The 20,433-nt window shown below is 34.8% G+C and overlaps 2 protein-coding genes and 1 pseudogene across 2 annotated transcripts in view; all 3 read right to left on the reverse strand.

Moving 5' to 3' along the window:
* LOC120200564 (plant intracellular Ras-group-related LRR protein 5-like) overlaps positions 1–18,528 on the reverse strand; it is a 30,332-nt gene extending 11,804 nt beyond the window's left edge. Inside the window, exons 1-3 of the mRNA XM_039201367.1 lie at positions 17,948–18,528; positions 16,628–17,544; positions 16,378–16,530 (exon numbers count right to left, since the gene is read on the reverse strand). Of these exons, the coding sequence (XP_039057298.1) occupies positions 16,393–16,530; positions 16,628–17,544; positions 17,948–18,467 (1,575 nt within the window). The 5' untranslated portion in view covers positions 18,468–18,528 and the 3' untranslated portion in view covers positions 16,378–16,392. The remainder of the gene's footprint in view (positions 1–16,377; positions 16,531–16,627; positions 17,545–17,947) is intronic.
* On the reverse strand, positions 4,342–4,796 carry LOC120200567 (late embryogenesis abundant protein 18-like). Its single transcript, XM_039201369.1, has 2 exons — positions 4,683–4,796; positions 4,342–4,616 (listed from the first exon to the last, which is right to left on the reverse strand). Exons 1-2 carry the CDS (start codon positions 4,767–4,769, stop codon positions 4,359–4,361), a joined length of 345 nt encoding a protein of 114 aa, XP_039057300.1. The 5' UTR covers positions 4,770–4,796; the 3' UTR covers positions 4,342–4,358.
* On the reverse strand, positions 6,023–12,869 carry LOC120200562 (annotated as a pseudogene).
* Positions 18,529–20,433: the final 1,905 nt, after the last annotated feature.

The following is a 20,433-nucleotide window of genomic DNA, read 5'->3' on the forward strand; positions in this document are numbered from 1 at the left end:
TAATTACGTAATGAAAGTTTAACCATGCGAATTTTTCCGTATATATGTAAATAAACGTTTCCCGTTCGTCGCCGGTGCTCGAGCTTGCTCTACACTACGAGCAGGACCCGAGCCATACATTTCTGTCAAGCCCTCTTCTTTTTTTCTTTTCTTTTGAATTGGATTTGTTTAGCTGAGCTCATCTGATTGGTAATCGAATAACATTTGATCTTTGATTATGCGATTCTTTAGAAGAATAGCGGGGCTTCTGGGGCTTGCCGGAGACGATGGCCAGGAAGTGGAAGACCAAGAAAACGACCCTCGCAAAGATGATAACAATAACGAAACGCCCGGCAACCGTTCCGTTTTCCAAGATATTGGACTTCCTCGGAGGGGCTTTAGCTTCTCTGTTCAGGTCGCTGCCGCTCTTCCCAATCCCGGTCCTGTCCTCCTCCCCTGCAATTCTTGTGACGGTGGTGTCCAGGTCCATCTCAAATTCTTTAATATATCTTCAATGTTTTGTTTCATAAATTTTAAGATATGCTCATATGCGTTCTTCATGTATTGTCAATTGTTATAGCTTATGATGTTGAATGTTGTTACTTTTTGCTATGATTTGACTTCTGGGTAATAGAAGTAGAACTCATTAAGGGGTATTAGTTTGGAATTAAGTCAAGATAGCACAAATCAATGAACTTATATGGGGAAGAATTAACTTTGAGTTTTGTCATTTGGTTGTAAATAGCTTAAGGTTAGCAGACACTTAAAGTTTTACAATAATCTTTCCTTGGTATATTGGGTGTATGGGGTTTTTTGTCTTTGGACCTAGGTGCTAGAGGGCATTTCTCAGACATCTTCTTCCTGAATAAGCACATACAATAATGTGCTGAAATTGAACATAAAGTGGACTCTGGAAATGTTTTATTAGATCCCCAGTCTCGGATTTATCTGCAAACCTAGATCACTTTTTATTTTCATTGTGTAATCCTCTCTTCTAACGATCTGTTCTGGACATTCATTGATGTTACTTCCCTGAATTAAACTTCTGCTTCTATTCAGATTGTCCACTGCTGATATTATATGTGGTTTATGAGCTATCAAGAAGCTTCCTGATAGTTTACTCTGTTAGTTTTTGTCCATGTTCTTCACATTATTATTTCTTATGCTCATGGAGAATATGCAAGGATAGATAAAGATCCAGATGTAGTTGATGGTTTGATGCTCATTGCATGAAATGCATTCTTGTTTATGTTAAATTTAGGTTTAGTGGATGGAACTCGTTACTTTTATTTAACTTGCATTTTTACTGTCAATCCTTTTTAAATTATGGTTTAGGCAACTCATTTACATGCCAACATGTACAAATACAGTAATACACAAACTCTTCTAGTGTTTTCATGTTAAGCAATTATGCTTTAGGCAGATGACATTAATGGACAAACAGAGAGGTCTTCCAAAGTAGTAACGTTAGTTTTCTTAATACATCTAGCTAGAGGAGCTTCTTGTTTTCTTAATAAGAAGACAATAGTGACGGAGTTGGAAGAAACAATGGCAAACAAGAAAGTCCTTCAATCCTAAAATGGAACAAAAATAGTGAGTAATTTAAAAACTTTTATAACATTTAAATATTTCAAAACATTTACAAAATTATTCAGAGCTTATACAATATATTCTTTTGATTACATGCCAACTAGAACTTTATATACAAAAATACATATTATTCACCTCTCTTCTGATCTGACATTCGGTAAGGAGAACTGACCTGTCTTGTTCCTCTTTACTTTTATTTTCGCTTTCCAAACCTACGTGTGAAACAATCACACGCTAAGTCGATGACTTAGTGAGGCATATAAAACATATAATATTTCATATAACATAAAGCATACATAAACATATACTATCATTATCATAATCTCTATCATTATCATTAAGAAACACACATAACATCATATGGTTCATGTAACACATTTCAAACCACTTACCTTTGATAACCATTTATAAACTCATCGTATACATATCACATTCAGTATGCTTGTTTAATCACTTTATTAGCCCATGTACACTAGTGAGAACTTAAGGTATGTGAGTACATTGAGGTTGTGCACACATATGTTGTTACCACAGCTCGATCAATGTCCCGAATGACCAGTCCATAGATTCCGAAGAACCTAGGTAATCAGTCCATATGTCCCGAAGAACATAGGTAAACAGTCCATATGTCCCGAAGAACATAGGTAAACAGTCCATATGTCCCGAAGAACATAGGTAAACCCTCGACCCTTGGCATGCCAACTATACCCCTAGCTCTCATATCACATAACATGGGCATTATCATTTATAACAGTTCACATTACTTATTCATATTCTTTCTCTTATAAACACATATCTTTTCTTTTCAGTCACGTATCACATGTACGTGTAATCATTGATCTCATAATCGCATGTTTCTTCTCTTCTGTCACATACCACATGTATGTGTAAACATATATCTAATATCATATGTTGCATGTAATCACATAGATCGTATCATATAGCTTCTTTCACATATACATGTAATCACTTAGTCTATTTTCATGTAATTCTTTTCACTTCTCATATGATTTTATATTCATATCTCACATAGCTCATATCACCTTGCATTGTTTCATATAAACATAGATGTCATATCTTGTTCGCATATATTTTCTATATAACTCATAGTTCTTTCACATAGCTCACTATCATATTTTCATATCATATATCTTATAATAAATTCTTATATCATCATTTGTTTCCTTTCTACCTATTCATAATCACATAACATATACAAAGCATATCATTATCTTTAGTCATGCATACATACAATCAATGTAATACAGATAATCACATATAATTATAACAACACATAATCATGTCCATGACTTATGCCTATTACTCTAGGAAATAGACTCATTGCAAATCTTATTTCCATTAAACACTACATATCACTAGTATGCGCTCACCTTGGTCTCACTAGTCAATTCCAATCTCTTATCTTTCCCTTGATCGATCTTACTTGCCAAATGTTCTGGAATTGCTTTACGCGTAGAATCTACATAAATGTACATTTTGAGACAATCATTAGATACCTATTCCTTGTAATTAGATACTAGCAACTTAAACGAACTTATTAAACCAATATTCACATTTTTTCTTTAGGGGGAATCGGTTCCCTACTAAGGGGTATCGATTCCCTCATGACATTCTGGAAATTTTTGTTCGTTTGAAGGGGTATCGGTTTCCCTTGAATGGGTACCGATTCCCTTTGCCCAGAAATCATATTTTTAGCTCGAAAATCACTTCATTTTCAGCTTAAACCTTCATATTTTACTCCCTTTAATATTCCTAACTTCCATACACATATTTAAACTCATTTCTATTCCATAATCACTTCTTTAAACTCAAAATTCCATCATTTACATGACATTCAAGAATCACACTAAATTTTCAATGTGTTCTAATTCCAATTCTAACACTTCATACTTCTTAATTAGATTGATGACAAGTCAAATTCATCCATAAAACTTCAACAACCATACCATATCAAAATTTCATCTTAAAACGCATATTACAAATTCCTTCTTAATTCCTTTATCTTAAATCCATATAAGCTTTCCTTAAGCTTAATTAATACCCAAAGAATCAAAACTAAGCTTAAAACTCAAGAATTAACCAACTGAAATTAAATTTACCTTTGCCATGGAGCTTACGGGAAGAGAGGAGGAAGGAGATGACCCAGTTCCAGAACTTTCTTTTCTTCTCACCCTTCCCACGTTTTATCACCTTAAAAGAAAGATAAAAATCTTTCTGGTCAAATGACCATTTTACCCTTAATTTCCTTTAATAATTACTAAATAACCTTTCACATATATTTCCAATAATCATTAAATTATTTCATTATTTCATTCTTCTACATTAGTCACCAAATTCATGTCACATGATGGTAAAATGCAGCAGTGTGTAGAGCACCAAGGAAGATTACAGTGGATATGATTGTTGGTATATTCTTTGTTTGGCCTTACATCAAAAGCGTGCTACTAATCATCTTCATTTAAATCTATTTTCCCCAATTGTAATGGTAACAATTTTCATTTCACTGTATCAGTATCATGTACGAGAAGTAGATTCGAAAGAGGGTTTTGGTTTAGCAGTCGATTGCTCCATCGATCAAGGCATATTCTGTATAAGTGGCTTGTTGAATGATCTAATATGGATTCTCTCATCATTGCCTTTGTTGTTTAATAGAGAAGGGGGAAAGCATTTGCATTATAAATAAACGTGGAAGACTACAAATGACAAGGTTGGTAATACTTGTGAAGAACCCCTCCACGGTGCCATGTGTAGGGCCTTTGTCTCAACCCTTATGAATGCCTGTGAGGCGGGGGGTGAGCCGTAAGATGATAGGGAGGAGCCGTGGTTTGTTCGGGTTGAAGTGCTGGGTCATGGTCAAGGTCATATCCATAGCCATGGAGATATTGGGGTTGTTTAGGCGTCAATTTCTCCTCCAAGTGCTTGACCTTATCCTGATGCAGCTCCATCTTTGCTCGAGCTTCCTTGGCCTTTTTACGTTCATGAGCCAACTTCTTCTCATCTTCAGTCGTTGCAGCTGCTTTCTCCAACTGTGACAATTAAAATATACATGTCACAATCTTTAATAGTGAAAAATTAGTGAAAGGGAAGGCTACCTTTTCTTCAACTTTAGCTTTGCCAGTGCTAACATGCTCCTTGGCGCTGCTGCTCATGTTGCCAATCTTCTCCTTTACGGTTTGCATTCTCTTTCTCGACCAGGCTTTAGCTGAAAAACTGTAGCGATTGAAATCAAATGCACAACAGCAACATGATTAGCCATCTTTATTCACATAAATGTTCAAGCTGACACGATGGAAAGTTATAGCCACGCGTCAACCATGCAATGCAGTGCGGTGGTTTTGCTGCCACGTAGGAGCCCAGCTAGTAGAATAGAATTGTGATAGAAACAAAATAAAATATATCAGATAAACATGACTAACAGCCTAGAGACGAGACCGACTTAATATTATAGAAAGAATCCAGGATTGAGTGTATAATCGCTTAATACCAAACAAGCTTAGCTTTTAATATAATGGTAAAAAGATATATAAATTACTATTAAAATTATTTTGGATAATTAATCTCTTAGAAGTAAAATGTTTAGTTCGCGGATGTAAAATATATTCAGGGTGCACATGTATCTATTTTAAATTCTGAATTTTTCATATTAATTATTCATTTTATTATGAGTATCGATTCTATATTAAAATTTTCAATAATTATATGGTCCACTACTTAGGCCATATGAAATGTCTTTGTTGTAGGAGAGCAAGGAGTCTATGACAGACTATGTATTCTGAGCATGCTTGTGATGAAGATTAGAAGTTATGCAATCTAGTGCTTTATAGGATAGTTAATTCTCCTTGATTTTAAGAGATCGAGAGTGGTAACGGATTTAAAAGTTTCAAAATTTTAAAAATATGTCTAAATTTTAATATTTTTAATAAAACAAGTATGTAAAATTTTTCTTTTTTTTCTTTAACATCTTGAATTAAATTTAATAATTTATCAAAAATAATGAGATGTATTTGATCCTGGATGCCCCTGATTGAGAGTGCATATTCTTTGTTCTTCTGAGGATTTTCTTTCGATATGCAACAATTATGAGAGTGGTTGCTCTTGTTAGATTGGATAGACTTTAGCCATTGACAAGTATGCAGCAGAAGAAGAAAAGTATCGGATATAAGCTTCAATGCCGTGTATTTAAGCTTACTCATACATAGCAAAGTAAAGCAAAATTAAGTCTTTTATCTTATCATGACATAATCCATTGTTCGACCTAAAATAGTCCAACCACCTGCCAAAAAAGCTTAACATGCCACGCAGGCAAAGCAGAAAACAAAAAGGAGATCAGGAATGTGAAAAACTGGAAGTTGTGAACTTGTTATTTCTCAACTGTAAAGCTATTTCTAGCTGTTGAACTTGTGTTCTGGTCCACCACTTGATGATCCCTGCATCATCTGATGAAAGACATTTCAAAAAGATGGTACTCTTTTAAGAGGAAGCGTGTATCCTCATGAATCAAATATTGTGAACTAACCCCAATCGGCGTGACGAAATTGAAGACTCCACATTTTACGGATCGTGCTCCATACTGGTACATTAGTAGCATCCTGCAGTTCCCACAATTTACATGTGCCACCTGATTTGCTATCGAATACGAAGGAAGCTTTAATCGACGAGGTTTACTATCTTAATCATGCTTTGAGAAAGATAAGCGTCGTAGTTACCTTCCAGGGCCAGATTGACAGTGTGGCAACATGAACATTGAACACTTGTGGCTCCCTGATGTACATTAGTAATGTATGGCAGCCTCCACAAACCAGCTGGGCCATTTCTGTGCCTGCAGTCATTTTCTCCCAGTTTTTTCATTTTACAGACAAGGGAATAACTTGAAACATAAGCTAAAGATGTTATGAAAGTAGATAGCAGATGATGAACCGGGAGGTGGCACAGCATTTACTGCATTGCAAACGGCACAGCATACTGAGGTTGCTCCAACTGGATAGAGTAATAGATTCCGACATCCTGAACATACAAGCTGGCTTTGAGCACCTGCTGACATAGATTTAGCAACAAGATAATCAAGAAATCTATTTAGATTTGCCAAGCCTAATACTCCTATCGCTTTAGCGGATGCAGCTAATCGAGTTTCTTGAGAAGGTTCTTCATTCGAGCAACTAAACAATAACACCATTCGAATTGTTTCGAGATAAATGTGTTGCATAGCAGAACAAGATACCATTGGCAGGAGATATGAGCCTGGAGGTGTTGGATATGGAGCAAGAGGAACTGGCATTGTAAAATCAGACACAAGTATATTCTCCTTTCCAGGATCCTAATGGTTCACTGCCTTCAAAACAGAGAGCACCAATCTTTCTCCCGTTCTAGCCATGTTCACAAAAAGTAAAAACAATAAACTCAGGAACTGCAGACTGTGACAAAACTTAGAGCATGGCTAAAAGGTCTTATCAGAATGAACTACAACGAGAGCTATAACATTTAGTAGTGAAAGAGAAGGGGGAAAGAGAGTAAAAGAATTGTATAACTAAAAGTACTTAATTTCCAATTTGGGAACTTTTCTTGTAGAACCGTATAAGATTGTAACCCCCTAGACCGATGCGGGTAGTCCGATCCGATCCGGGAAGTCACATTAGTGCCACCGGAGCGACCCACTGTAAAAATAACGGAAAATTTAAAACTTTTTATCAGAACATGTAAACTTATAAAATCAGTTTTTATTATTTAAACATAAAACAGATTTCCAAACTCGTATATAAATCAAAATACAATTACATGCCCCCTAATCACATGTACCATACTCTGCAACAACGCCGGAAGAACTCCCTTACTGAAGTCGATAGATGCACTGATACAATTCTTTTAACCTGAAAAGGTGAGTAATAGAGTGAGCTTTGGAAAGCTCAGTAATACAGAACTACCAGATGATGCTGAAGAACGTGCAAATACAAATAAACATATTTTCCCTTATCGATTCTGACATTTACAGATCTTTACACTGAGCAGAGATTCTACGGATATTTCAGGTAGTAACAAATAGTATTCATTTCAGATGGAAATATTTCAGATGTCTAATTTCAGGAGATCAGAATAGGTTTTCTAGTGTGTTCCCATAAAACCAGTAAAAAAATACAGATCTTTTAAAACATATATATATATATACCTCCATCCAACAAGTCCAAATTGTGTAGGTTCCCCAGAACCATACACCCACCATCAAGTCCAGTTGGCCCTGAGCACACAGCCGAGGAACCGGTAAATAAGACCCTGAGCACACAGCCGAGGAGCCTCCAGGTATACTTCCTCCAACATTACCCCCCAAGTAAAATATGTTCGTCCGTAAACGGATATATCAAAAATCAAAACATAAATCATGTCAAGTATCATATCAAAATCCTGGTCAAGTATCAGATCAGAATCCAAGTCAAGTATCAGATCAGAATCTATGTCAGATATCATATCAGAATCCATATCAAGTATCAGATCAGAATTCAAATCGAAAATCAGATAAAATATTCATGTGAGTAGGGAACACACCAGAATTTACAGATAGTATTCAAAGATATTGGATAATCTTAACAAGTAGAGGAATACGTATCTTCAGTATACCGATAGAATATCGGAATTCAGAATCACTATTGGAAGAGTTCAATGACTGACAGAATCATCAGTTATTCAGAATGTGACTTGAGCTGATAAGGAAGAAATGAAGGTCCAGGACATTTATATTCTATGTCGATTGATCGGATTATCAGACAACTCTTACATGAATAGTTCCCAAAACTAATGCCTGTCGATTGGTCAATTCATTGTTCTTTCAAGGTATTTACTCTTTAATACCACAATTCTTGTCCATAGACCATTTTCGGAATCATCGTTGAATAGATCTTCAATGTCTTTATTTCATTTCCACACTTCCACAATATCATGAAATGCTGACGTACTTGATTAATTTGTTCATAACCCATTGTAATTGTACACTACGTAAACTCATCAGAGTTTCCAGACTTATCCAAATCACTTACTAAATCCTCAGTCATTGAGGTTACCTATTTCATTTAGCAGTCATCTACATTCCAGTTACTTCAGGATTTTCCAGAGTAATTCAAACGTTCCTGAATTTCAGATACATGTTGTACTTCCATTCCATTCAATTTGGTCTTCGTGGTTGATTGTCGAACAAACGTCCAATTCTTAGTACTGAATACAATCTAGAGCTGAGCTGAATACTTCTAAAATTTATCATCGAGCCAAACTTGGATTCCATTACCTTTAAAGGTAGTCCAATACCTATGCTTACTTGGATTCCTTAATTAATCCAAGACATTTACTTAGTTTAGACCATAAGGTTATTTTGTAAATTTTGGTATTCAGTTTTATTCCATTCATTTCAGAGCTCGAGGATATCCAATCATTTCTGAGCTTGGTGATATTCTTGGGTCATTTCCATTACAGGGGTATTTTGGTCATTTTACAGATCTACGGTATTTCAATCTTTTCCTTCCATCCGATCTTATTATTTAATTCAATCTTATCATTTACTTCAGTCCTTTCGAACAATTCTGACAGCAGAATACCCCCGATAAATTACTCTTCCAGTATTTACTCATTATTCGAATATTTTCAGGTCAAGTGTCTTCTCAGACTTTACAAACGGAATATCAGGAATTTTCCTGCACTAAGTCGGGATCTTAACAATTAAATTCGTACTTAATCGAGTTAAGTACGAATCCTCTAAGTATTTTCTCATTCAGAGTCATCTCAGACTATTCTACCTCTTAAGGGCATTTCCGTAATTTTTTAACCAGATAAGTTCGATATTAGCTCTTAACGAAAATAATATAATTTAGAGATCCTATGATTAATTGCTTTCTTGAACACTCTCTGATCTTGAAATAATTCCCTTAACACACTTCTAGTATCTTGCATAAACCCTATTGGGGTTAAAAACCGATTATCCATAATTTCTAAGTATAACTATCATTTCTTATGCACATCAATATATTTATCGTATCAATATGTCTTTTCAGATTTATTAATCCACTTCCAGGGACAATTCTTATCATTTTACAATATAAGGGTAATTTCGTATTTTTACCATACCGAAGTATTCTCATAATTTCCCATCCAAGTACCTTTAACATTTAACCTTTGATGATATAAAATATAATTTACAAATCCATGTCTGATTTCTTTATCACTATTCACAAACTTGTAATTTAATTCTAACAATCTTTCAATCTCTTATATTAGTCATTCGATCTGTATTCAGTTACATAATTTCTACCACATTCATATCGAGTGAATAAATTATTCAACTCCACAAAAGTGATCAACATTATCTTATTCATGCATTTACCAATATCAACATGTTTCATAAAGCATAAAGAGGTAGTAAAGTATTACATCGATTTTCGTGCAATATTGATCGACCATAAAAATTCCATTCGAATGCCTTTGATCTTCAATTCAACTTCCAATAATTCCTCAGATACATATCAACATAAATTATATCAGAAACGGAGCTTAATTACGATAAACGGATCGAATCGGGTGATAAATCAGTGAAAGATGGCTTATCGAGTTCGAATTTGGCGAAACGGACTTCAGATTCGGATTCAAGACGTCGAAAGTATAAAATATGACTTTTCGGAAATTTGAAATTTTCGGTCAAAATCAAAGTCAACGGGTTTGACCAGAAATTTTGAGGCCTTCGGGTTCGAATTTCGAGAAACGGACTGCGAAATCGGATTTGGAACGTCGAAAAATGTCAGGATAGGTATACTCGGTCGAAATCAAAGGTCGTTTAATGCCCGGTCAAAGCCAGTCAAAGTTTTGGTCAACAGTGGTCAACGCCGGTCAACGGTCAACGGGTCGAGTCAACGGGTCGAGTCGGGTCAACGGGTCGGGTCGGATTGTGACCAGTCAAACCAGTCAACTATGCACCAAAACCGGTCAAACCGGTATTTTTTTTCTTCCCTACGCGCAGTGGCGGCGCATGGGGGCGCGTGAACAGTGCTAAAATCCCGGAAAAATTTCTAAAACTTATTTTGAGCGATTTCGAGATACTTACAAAGCTCGATTCACAATTTTGAACGGCGGAGAGCTCGATTTCAACAAATAGAAAACTTTGACCGCTTAACCTCCTCAAGCGTCGCCGTCGACGGAGACCAAGGATGACACCGGCAAACTCGGAACGATGCAACGAACACGATGGTGCGGGAGGTGTCGTAAACGGATGACCTGATCGTCGTGAATCGATGAAAAATCAACTAAAACCGAGTTATTACTGACGATACTTCCGACTGAAATTCACGACGAACGACGATGATTCACGACGAAAGGTTTGAGGGATTTTGTTCCTCGATTGACAACGAACACGATGGTGGTTTCGGCTTGTCGTTTGAATGTCGGACGACGAGTAGATCGGAGTTGGAAGTTGGGTTGTTGGAGAGGGAAAACTGAAAAATTTTATGTTTCTGCGCACGGGGGAGAGTTTATAATTCTCTCCTATAGGAAATTGTCTAAACCAAGAGTTTAGTCATTGAACTTCCTGTACTTCATAAAACGGTCTGCCAACTTTAAAAATTTACAATTTAATCCCCTATTTCTTTTAAAATACCAAATTAAATCCACCACTTTATAATTTCTTAATTTTAGCCCCTAAATTGGGGTGTTACAAGATGGTGGTAAATGGATGCATGAAACAAAAACAGAAGCTAGTGAACACCTGATGAACAAAGAAATTCATTTGAACTTGAAGCATTATGAAGTGAGGCAAACACATACCAACCTATTCAATTTGCATATGAAGTGGAGACGCCGAGAGAGAGAGAGGATTAAGTTTAGAATGGAATTGTTGTTATAACTACTTTCTTTTTTCTACTATTTCCTTATCAGTTCATCTTAGGGACTAAATGTCAACCGAAAGCTTTCATTTTCTCCCTATGAAAAGATAAAACAAGATGGAAGAAACTTAAAGTTTTATCCTTTATGTGAAATTAAGAAGTTGACGTCTTACCTTCTCGGTCCATTTTGGTGAAAAATACAATGCAAATTTTCACTTGCACTTACCCCTTTCCCACTCTTTTATGTTTGATTAAAATCCATAATTATTATTTTTTATTATAAAAAAACCGTTAATTTTATTAAAAATAGAAAATATTTAGAATTACAATTAAGATTTACAAGCATATCCGAAAAACGTAAACTAAATTATAATTAGGATATTTTTCTATAACCATTGACACAAAAACTAGCCACCTAGATCACACAAGGACCAAAAAAGGAAAATGTTAAAAAATACTAACCTTTATGCTAGAACAAAATAAAGATACGAGTAAATCTGACTATATCGGCAAAAAAATCACAAAAGGGGATGAAGTTATTGAAAGACCACCAATAAATCACAAATCAGAGTCAAGCGACGTGAGAAAACTATCTACAAACGCAAAACGCGTATCTACATCAATCTGAGGGTCCAAAGCAGGGAAGATCAACATGATAACAAATAAACGTCATCTTAATCAGCAGTGACGATGTCAAATCCAACCTTGAGAAAAAAGATAAACGAAAATAACAACTAAACGACCGAAAACTACCGAAAGACAATGAAAAAGTGTCACAAAGATATAATAATTATAATTAAAAAATTAAAGAAAAACAAAGAGAAAAAATAGCCGACGATCGGCAATCAACATCAAAACCGATACAGCCGTCGACTAAATAAAATCAAAGAAGAAAAAGTTGATTTGATCTATAGAAAATTACACAAATTGTAAAGAAAGAAAGGGGGAGGGAGAGAATGGATAACTAGAATCCATAATTATAAGCATATCATAAAGAGGTAATGGTCTCAAGAAATAAGTCAATTTGTGCTTTCTTTTCTACCGTTAGAGAATTTATTTACAAGATAAATATATCTTCTTGGAAGATCTATCTTTATGGTAATCTTTAGATCTCAACTTTTTAGATAATCTTTAACAATGGATTTTTGTACGTTATCGTAAATCTAACATATTGTTTCTAATGATTTAGTATGACATATCATGGTTAGATATTTATGTTCATTAACATTTTAGTCCCATAATAGATGAATTTGTATGGTGATTGGTGGCATATCAATATCAACTTTGGGGAAAAAGATTTATTGTGGGAACAACAATCGGCCATGGAAGTACGGGCAAGAGTTCTTACAAGAACTTGATGACACTCCAACTCTCCCTGCAACCAAAGACACGCGGGGACCGCTCTCTTGTCCTCTTATCGCCTTGTCTCTGCATTCTAAATTGGATATTCCAGCCCCCCCCCCCCCCCCCTCCCCTTTTATTCCTAGAAAAATCCACCTATAATAATTCAAGGCTTAGCTCAGCAGACTGATGAATTCACTTCCCTTGTGTTAAATTTTAGGATCAAATTGCATTATTTACTTATTTTAAGTGTTTAAAATATTTTGGGTAAAGTACACAAATGGTCCATTGATTATAGGGTATTACTTTATTAAATCCTTCAACTATTAAAAGCTATAAAATAGACCTTCGACTATAGAATGTTGTTAAGTCCCTCGACTATTAAAAATGGTCATCTGACCACTCATTATGTTTAAAACTCGTCCCTTTCCATTAAAAAATTGATAGTTGTCTAAGTTGAACGTTAACATGATGATTATGATTTGGTATTCGTTTGAGATTCTGAATTCAGATTTTATCATATCAATGTTAGTATGTTAACGTACAGGTCAAAATAATATACAAATTTTTAACGAAAAATGACAAGTTTTGAACATAATAAATAGGCATGTGATCATTTTGTAATTTTTAATAGTCGAGGAACTCAACAAAGCAGCACTCTATAGTTGAAGGATCATTTTGTAATTTTTAATAATCAAAGGACTTAATAAAGTAGTATCTTATAGTAGGGGACCATTTATGTACTTTATCCAAATATTTTTTTCATTTAAAATATATATTGAACGTTTTTATGTTATTTTTTAAAGTTGTACGTTATAACGGGTTTTAGAAAAATCATTATGCGACACTGTCACGTTTATAAATTTTTAAAATTTTTGTTTAAAAAAATTAAAGATGTTATTATATATTTTAAAAAAAAATTCAAAATTTCTATTATTTTTTAAAAAAATCCAAAATACTCAAATCTTAAATTTCTTATGTTACCTCCGACCGTCACCGTCGTTGCCCTTACCTCAACAGAAAGAAGATCCATGGAACCCGATTACATACGGTATTGGCATTGGAGGGCATGGATAACAAATATTTAATTTAACAAATATTTAAATTAATAAGTATTAAAATTGGCATTAGACAACAAATTTGGAAGGTATAGACCCTCAAACTCGAAAATATTAGAAATGAAAAATAAATCTTAAATTTAAGTCGGTTGAAATCTTAAATTTAAGCTTAAATCTAAACCTTAAATACATAAAGTTTTATATTGTATTTTTTTAAACCAACGCATAAATATTAATATTATTAATAATTTATTTAAAAAATAAATTTTATTGTAAGTTTTTCGAGTCGAGTATCAAGTAACTTATTTCGGCTCATTAAGAACTCGAGTCGAGTCCATTCGAGTTAAGTATTTATCGAGATTTGACCGAATAGATCTCTACCTGCCTACGATCTGTCTCATCTCATTTACAACCACTAGAGTTCACAACCTTCTTCTCGTATGAATATTTTATATTATTAATAAGATTGAAGTCAAAATTATGACTGTTTAAAATTCCATAATTAAAATAGTTTTTCTTAAAACCATAATTGATCATAATTTAATTTTGAAAATTACAATAGCATGCACGTTGTCAATATTACTTGGTTTCTTGGAAGACAAGATATCATATATCATCTAACATGTGCGTATAATAAAAACTGTAATATCTGTCATTGTATTTTAATCGAAAAGTGACCAAAATTTGTAATATGTTTAGTGTTGGTACATTTTGACTAATATACCTTTTAATATCTACTTTCATCATTGTTGACATCCATTTCTTACATCAAAACATAGGTACCAAAGGAAAGGTCAAATCCTTTAATTCTTATATGTAGTTTAATAAGAACTAATGCCAAAATTCAACCCTAGATGAAATTAAGATGGACCCGTCTCTATTAGCCACTGCATAATTTGTAGGCATTTAATTCTTATATTTATCTTTGAATGTTAGCAGATGGAAAAAGTCAGCATGGGTGATGGCTGCCCCCAGTTTGATCTCAATTTTTTTTTTCAAATATTTTGACATTATGTTTCACAACCCTCGATCAACGGGTTGTTTTAATTGGTAAGCATCTTAATATCGTTTAAACAAGTTTCGAGTTTGAATTTTTGTATATACAAAAAATCCTAATTGGGAGACTCACTCACATAAAACCAAATGTACGACTCGAATCGATTCGAATTAATTAAGATGAAACCTTAATAACCGGAAGTTAAGAAAAGGCATCCTCAAATAAAGTTGAAAAAGATTTAGGGCTTCGTCCTTTCTTTTATTGAAACTCATTTATTTAATGATTTACCTACATGATTGATTATTTGTATTTGTGTTTTATCAATTTTTTCTCATTGATTTCGAAAAATATGATATATGATCATTTTTATTTTTATTTGATTAAGATACGGTCATTCTCGTTTTTACTTAATTAAGATGTGATCATCACGGGTTAATTATCTTTAACAATTAATAGATTAGGTGACGTAATATTTTAGTATAATCGCATATTTGTGTTTACATATTCTCTTAATTTAGTTTTATTTTTAATAAATTAAAATAAATTTAATCTTTTTAATCGAATGATGTCATGTGCCAGCGGTGTCTTCTGACATGCCACTGTCATATTCAGTTGGAGGATTTAAGTTTATTTTAGTTTATTTTAACAAATTAAAAATATATAAATATAAATATTTATTTTATTTTTTTATTCTTTTAGCTTAATAAATAATTATAATCGGAAGGTATATGAAGAAATAAGTAATTAACCGCCGCTCCCAATATCAAGGTTTCTTTTTGCATGCAAATCAATAAAGAAAAGGTGACCTTACCTATGATTCTATATCGAGTATGACAACTAATGGAGGCAAGAAGAAAGAAATGGGATTTTCCAGAAAACACCTGCTGTTTGACACCAGATTCATTAACGCCCACTGATTTTGATATTCCAATTTTTTTTTAAAAATGCCCTTTTGTCCTGGGATTCCTCTTGTCCTGGGATTATTAATCTGGTTTAATTTTTGATCAAGTTGTGATTAATTAACTCAGAACACCTTGGAGAAAAAGAAAAATGATATATTTAAAAACAGACAGGGTAAATTGGAGGTAGTCATTCCTTAAAAATTTAAAATGATAATGAATTTTACATATATTTTTTTATATTTTTCATTGATAATTTGTATTCGATTCTTAGTATTTTATGACTTCGGATTTCCTTAAAAATTTAAAAATTCAACCCTAACATAAAATTTTTCATCCGTTCCAAAAAAAAATCTTTGAATTAAGAGAATTTAGAATGGAAGAAGGCACATGGAACAACTAGACATGTTCTGACTGAACTCCATTCCACCTGTTCACGCATGTTTTTTCATGTCCAAGTTGCCAGCACTAGAAAAAAAATTTACGCAAAACATTTACATTTGTGAAGTTCTTCACTTGGAATTTAAAAATGAAAACAACCCGAAAGCAGCGAGGCTCAGGAAACACACATAATTTACACTGAATTATAACACATCTTGAAAAGAGACCAAAAGTTTTGATCTATATACAGGATAACGAATTTGTACTGGAAAATTCACAGCTTACATGTTGTCCGTATTCACAGTTCGGAATGGCCAACAAATCAAGCAGATCCTGAAGAATAAACTCTTCTCCTTCCTCGCCGGTGCCAACACGGTATCCCTCTTAGCAACCAGATTAGTCATGTATTCAACGACAGCCTGATGATGAACAAACAAGTTGAGTAGGTTAGTGCCTCATAAGAACTAAAAAGGGAAGATCCCTGCAAGTTAATTTCGATATCGAATTAGCATTTACCTGGGCACCCAATTTGATTACTTCTCTTGGTGGAACTTCCAATGGAGTCTCATCGGCCCGGAAAACTCTCAATTTTGATAATAATCCGAAAGAATCTGGTAGAACTCTGATCTGGTTGTCACTCATATCCAACTCTTCAAGCATCTCAAGGTTTCCGATCGATCTTGGTAAGGCTCTTAAATCTGCAAAGTTCTTCCCCACATTCAATTTTCTCAGATTTACTGCAAAACAGAAGTTCTCGGGAATGAATTCAATCTCGTTGAAGCTTACATCAAGCTCCTTTAAATTGGAAAGGTTGCCCATTGTTGTTGGCAACCCTTTGATCCTGTTATAGTGTACAGTAAGAATCTCCAAGCATTGGAGCTTCCCGATTGCTTCGGGAAGAGCCTTTATCTGATTAAAATCTAATCTCAACTCTGATAAAGAAGAGCAATTTCCTATTGTGTAAGGAAGTTCTTCGAGCTCATTCGTTTCAACAATAAGTCTCTTCAAAGAGCTCAAATTTCCAATTGTCTCTGGCAAATGGGTGAACTCGTTAGAACACAAATCTAGATTCATGAGATTTGTCAAGTTCCCAAAATTAGCAGGCAGCGACTTTAACCTGTTTGCTCGGAGATCAAGCTCTATAAGATTGACAAGTTCCCCAACTGAATCAGGGAGGTTTATAAGTTGGTTCGAGTGAAGATCAAGCTTTGTCAAGGCTTGAAGGCCACCAATGGAGGGTGGGAGAGCCATGATACGGTTTTCAGATAAGTCCAATTCGCTTACATCCTTTAATTTCCCAATCGATACGGGGAGCCACTCAATCTGGTCCATCAACTTGCCCCTAAGATCAAGAGCCACCACTCCTGTTCTAGCAGTATTTTCTATAAGCGCTGCTGTCTTCATTAAGTTTAGTTTTTCACTGCTATTTTCACCTGCAAATACACCAAAAGCCTTCATTTAGGATGCATTTTCCTAGCCTATCAATTATATCTACCTATTTTAACGATCTTTCGTTTTAAGAAATAAATCCCAGCTTTTCAGTTCAACCAAAACAAAATACAACTTGAAAATGATCATTCATCGGAATTCAACTCAGCTTAGGAAGAAAAACAATAATCATTTCTAAAATTAGAAAACAAAGAAAAGGCAACTACATATTTGACCTTTCTGATCTAAAGCTGAAATCATCAAAATGACTTATTTCATTTCACCATGAAGCCCGCTACGTAGGTTCAAACTATATCCTCAAATTGAATATATAATTCAGTGATAAAGTTGCAGAATTTCACGAGAAACTAAAATCCCCCATAAATAATAAGAAATTATATGCTTTACCTGAAAAGAAAGAAGCCTTTGTAGAAGAAGTTCTAACCAAACCCTTAGCACCATCTTTATCCAATTCACCATCTTCCTTTCTCTTCACCAAACTGTCATCAGTAATAACACTTTCTCCATTGAATTTGCTTACTTGTTCCCCGAAAGTATTCATCTTTTCATCCTGGGCCTCCCCGGAAACCAGCAAAGAAGCCCTTTGAATCAACCCATCGAAGGTCTCAAACATCTTGTCAGCTTCAACCAAGTGAAGGGCCTCTTTCTTTTGATCGTGGCTGTTAAACAACACCATGATCTTTTTCACCTGTTGTAGGACGGAGAAGAGTTCCCCAGGGACGTCTTCAGGGGGTTGTTCCTTCGAGATCTCTTCAAGCTTGATTTTTTCTTCGTTTTCGACAGTTTTGACGACGGACTTGGCTGCTTCCACCTCCCCGATTGAAGGCCTTGGCGGCAGGGATCTGTAAAGTCTCATGATTTCTTGTATAGTTTCTACAAAAGCAGGCGAGGGATCTTGCTTTGACATCACCGCTATGGCCACGGTGCTGTTTTTGGTTTTGGACGAGAGCAAAGGAAGACGATTGTTTTAGAAAGGTTTATTAAGTGTAGGCAAAGAGCCTTTGCGTTCGTAATCAAACCGTAATTGGATTAGACTCGGTTGTTTATAGGGTAAACTACTTATTTGATCACCCACCTATTACTTAATTTTTGTTATAGTCACTAAGCTATTTTTTTAAAATATACTCATTATTTGGTCATGCCACTTCTCCTTAATCAACCATTGGATGTTACAAAGAATCACCGGCCATCCTATGCTTTTTAAAAGGTACGAGCCTTTTAAGGAGAAGTGGCTGGTTTATTATGATATTAAAAAAATTGGATTTACAAAAGATTATCTAGATTCTATACAATTCTCTTAAGATATTGTCTTTGAAAGATGGATTTACAAAAAAATGGATTTAGTATTGTTTGTCCTCCTACTGCTTTCGACCGACGCATCATGCTAAACAAACACAGACAAAACAAAACCCATATATTTTTTTACCTCTGATTATAAGGTTTAGCCTTAATTAATATGGATCAACTTGGATCGCATATCTAATTTTAGTGGACGAGTCTCTTAACAGAAATTTTCAACATACACAAAAACTCGAACATGAGAACTTGCTTAAACTGTGTCAAATTGTTTGCTACTTAAACTAAGCTGTCAGTAAAACCCATATATTTTGCTTCTTTTTAATTCCCAATAAACCAAACTGTTAGCCCGTGAATGCATGCATCTGCCTTTGGTCTCATCAAGTTTGACACTACCTCGTGTACCTTTTATATCATTATATGTATAAAGGTTTATGAACCATTTAATCATAAAACCATTCATTCACATTAGTAACATAACTAAGTTATTCAGTACAAATCTTCAATAGTAAAATATCTTGTGGATACAATACATATTTCGCAAAGTTTGATCAAGTCAGCATTAACGGCTGCCAGAAGTGAAAAATGGTGGCCTCTGCCTTGGATCTCATTCAGGCAGGCTTTTGTAACATCGGCAGCAGCATTCATCAGTTCCACCATGGAGTCGAGTGAGTCGGTGTTGAAGTCATTGTTAGCCGATGAAAGCTGCGACAAGGCCTCGTTGTTGCTGCTTTGACATATCTGGAGGCTGCGAACGTCCGAAGAGTTGGTGGCATTCTGAAGGAGGAGGGCTATGAGGGATTGCGCGTGGGTGGCCTTGGTTTGAGCTGACCGTAATGCAGCATTTGCGAGGTCGCAGGCAAGGGCTTGCAGGCCGCCTGCATTTGGGTCTGCAGTTAAGAGTCGTAACACAGAATGTGGTGTTGGACGTGTGGTTGCACACCTGCTTGAGAAGCTCCTTGCCATGGAGGACCCCCTTGGTGGGGAGTGATGATGATGACCATGAACAAGATGAGTGGCCAGAGGTGAATGAGACCGGTACTGGGTGGTTGATATCTTGTCATTGCCATGTCTCTTTTGATTCAGATAATGAGTTTTCGGTGTGTAAATTGCTAAGTTGAGCACTTAAATATTGGGCTAATTGGGCTCAAAATTCAAGCTCCCACTTCACATAAAATGACCAATTGTGTTCTAATAATGATTTGCTAGCCTGTTCAGAGACGAAATCAAGATTCCAACATAAGAAGATAAAATATAATTAATCATATAAAATGAGGGAGTAAAATATAAATAAGCATAGAAAATGAGGGGACAAAATTAAAATAAATTAAAATTTGTAATCCTAATTTCATATTTTTCCCATATATTTTTTAATAATAAAAAATTGGAGGAGGGACAGTGGCCCCCGGGACATAAGGTGGCTTCGTCCCTAGCTGCTTCAAACTAATAATACCACAATTAAGAGATTGATTCATTAGAGATCTATTAGATGATCGAGTGATTAAAGATGTTTATATTATTCATTTTATGTGGGTTTACATATGATGTAATTATCTCTTCACTAAATAAAAGAATAA

Source organism: Hibiscus syriacus, unplaced genomic scaffold (assembly GCF_006381635.1).
Source record: "Hibiscus syriacus cultivar Baekdansim isolate YM2019G1 unplaced genomic scaffold, ASM638163v2 tig00006178_pilon, whole genome shotgun sequence".
NCBI lineage: Eukaryota > Viridiplantae > Streptophyta > Magnoliopsida > Malvales > Malvaceae > Hibiscus > Hibiscus syriacus.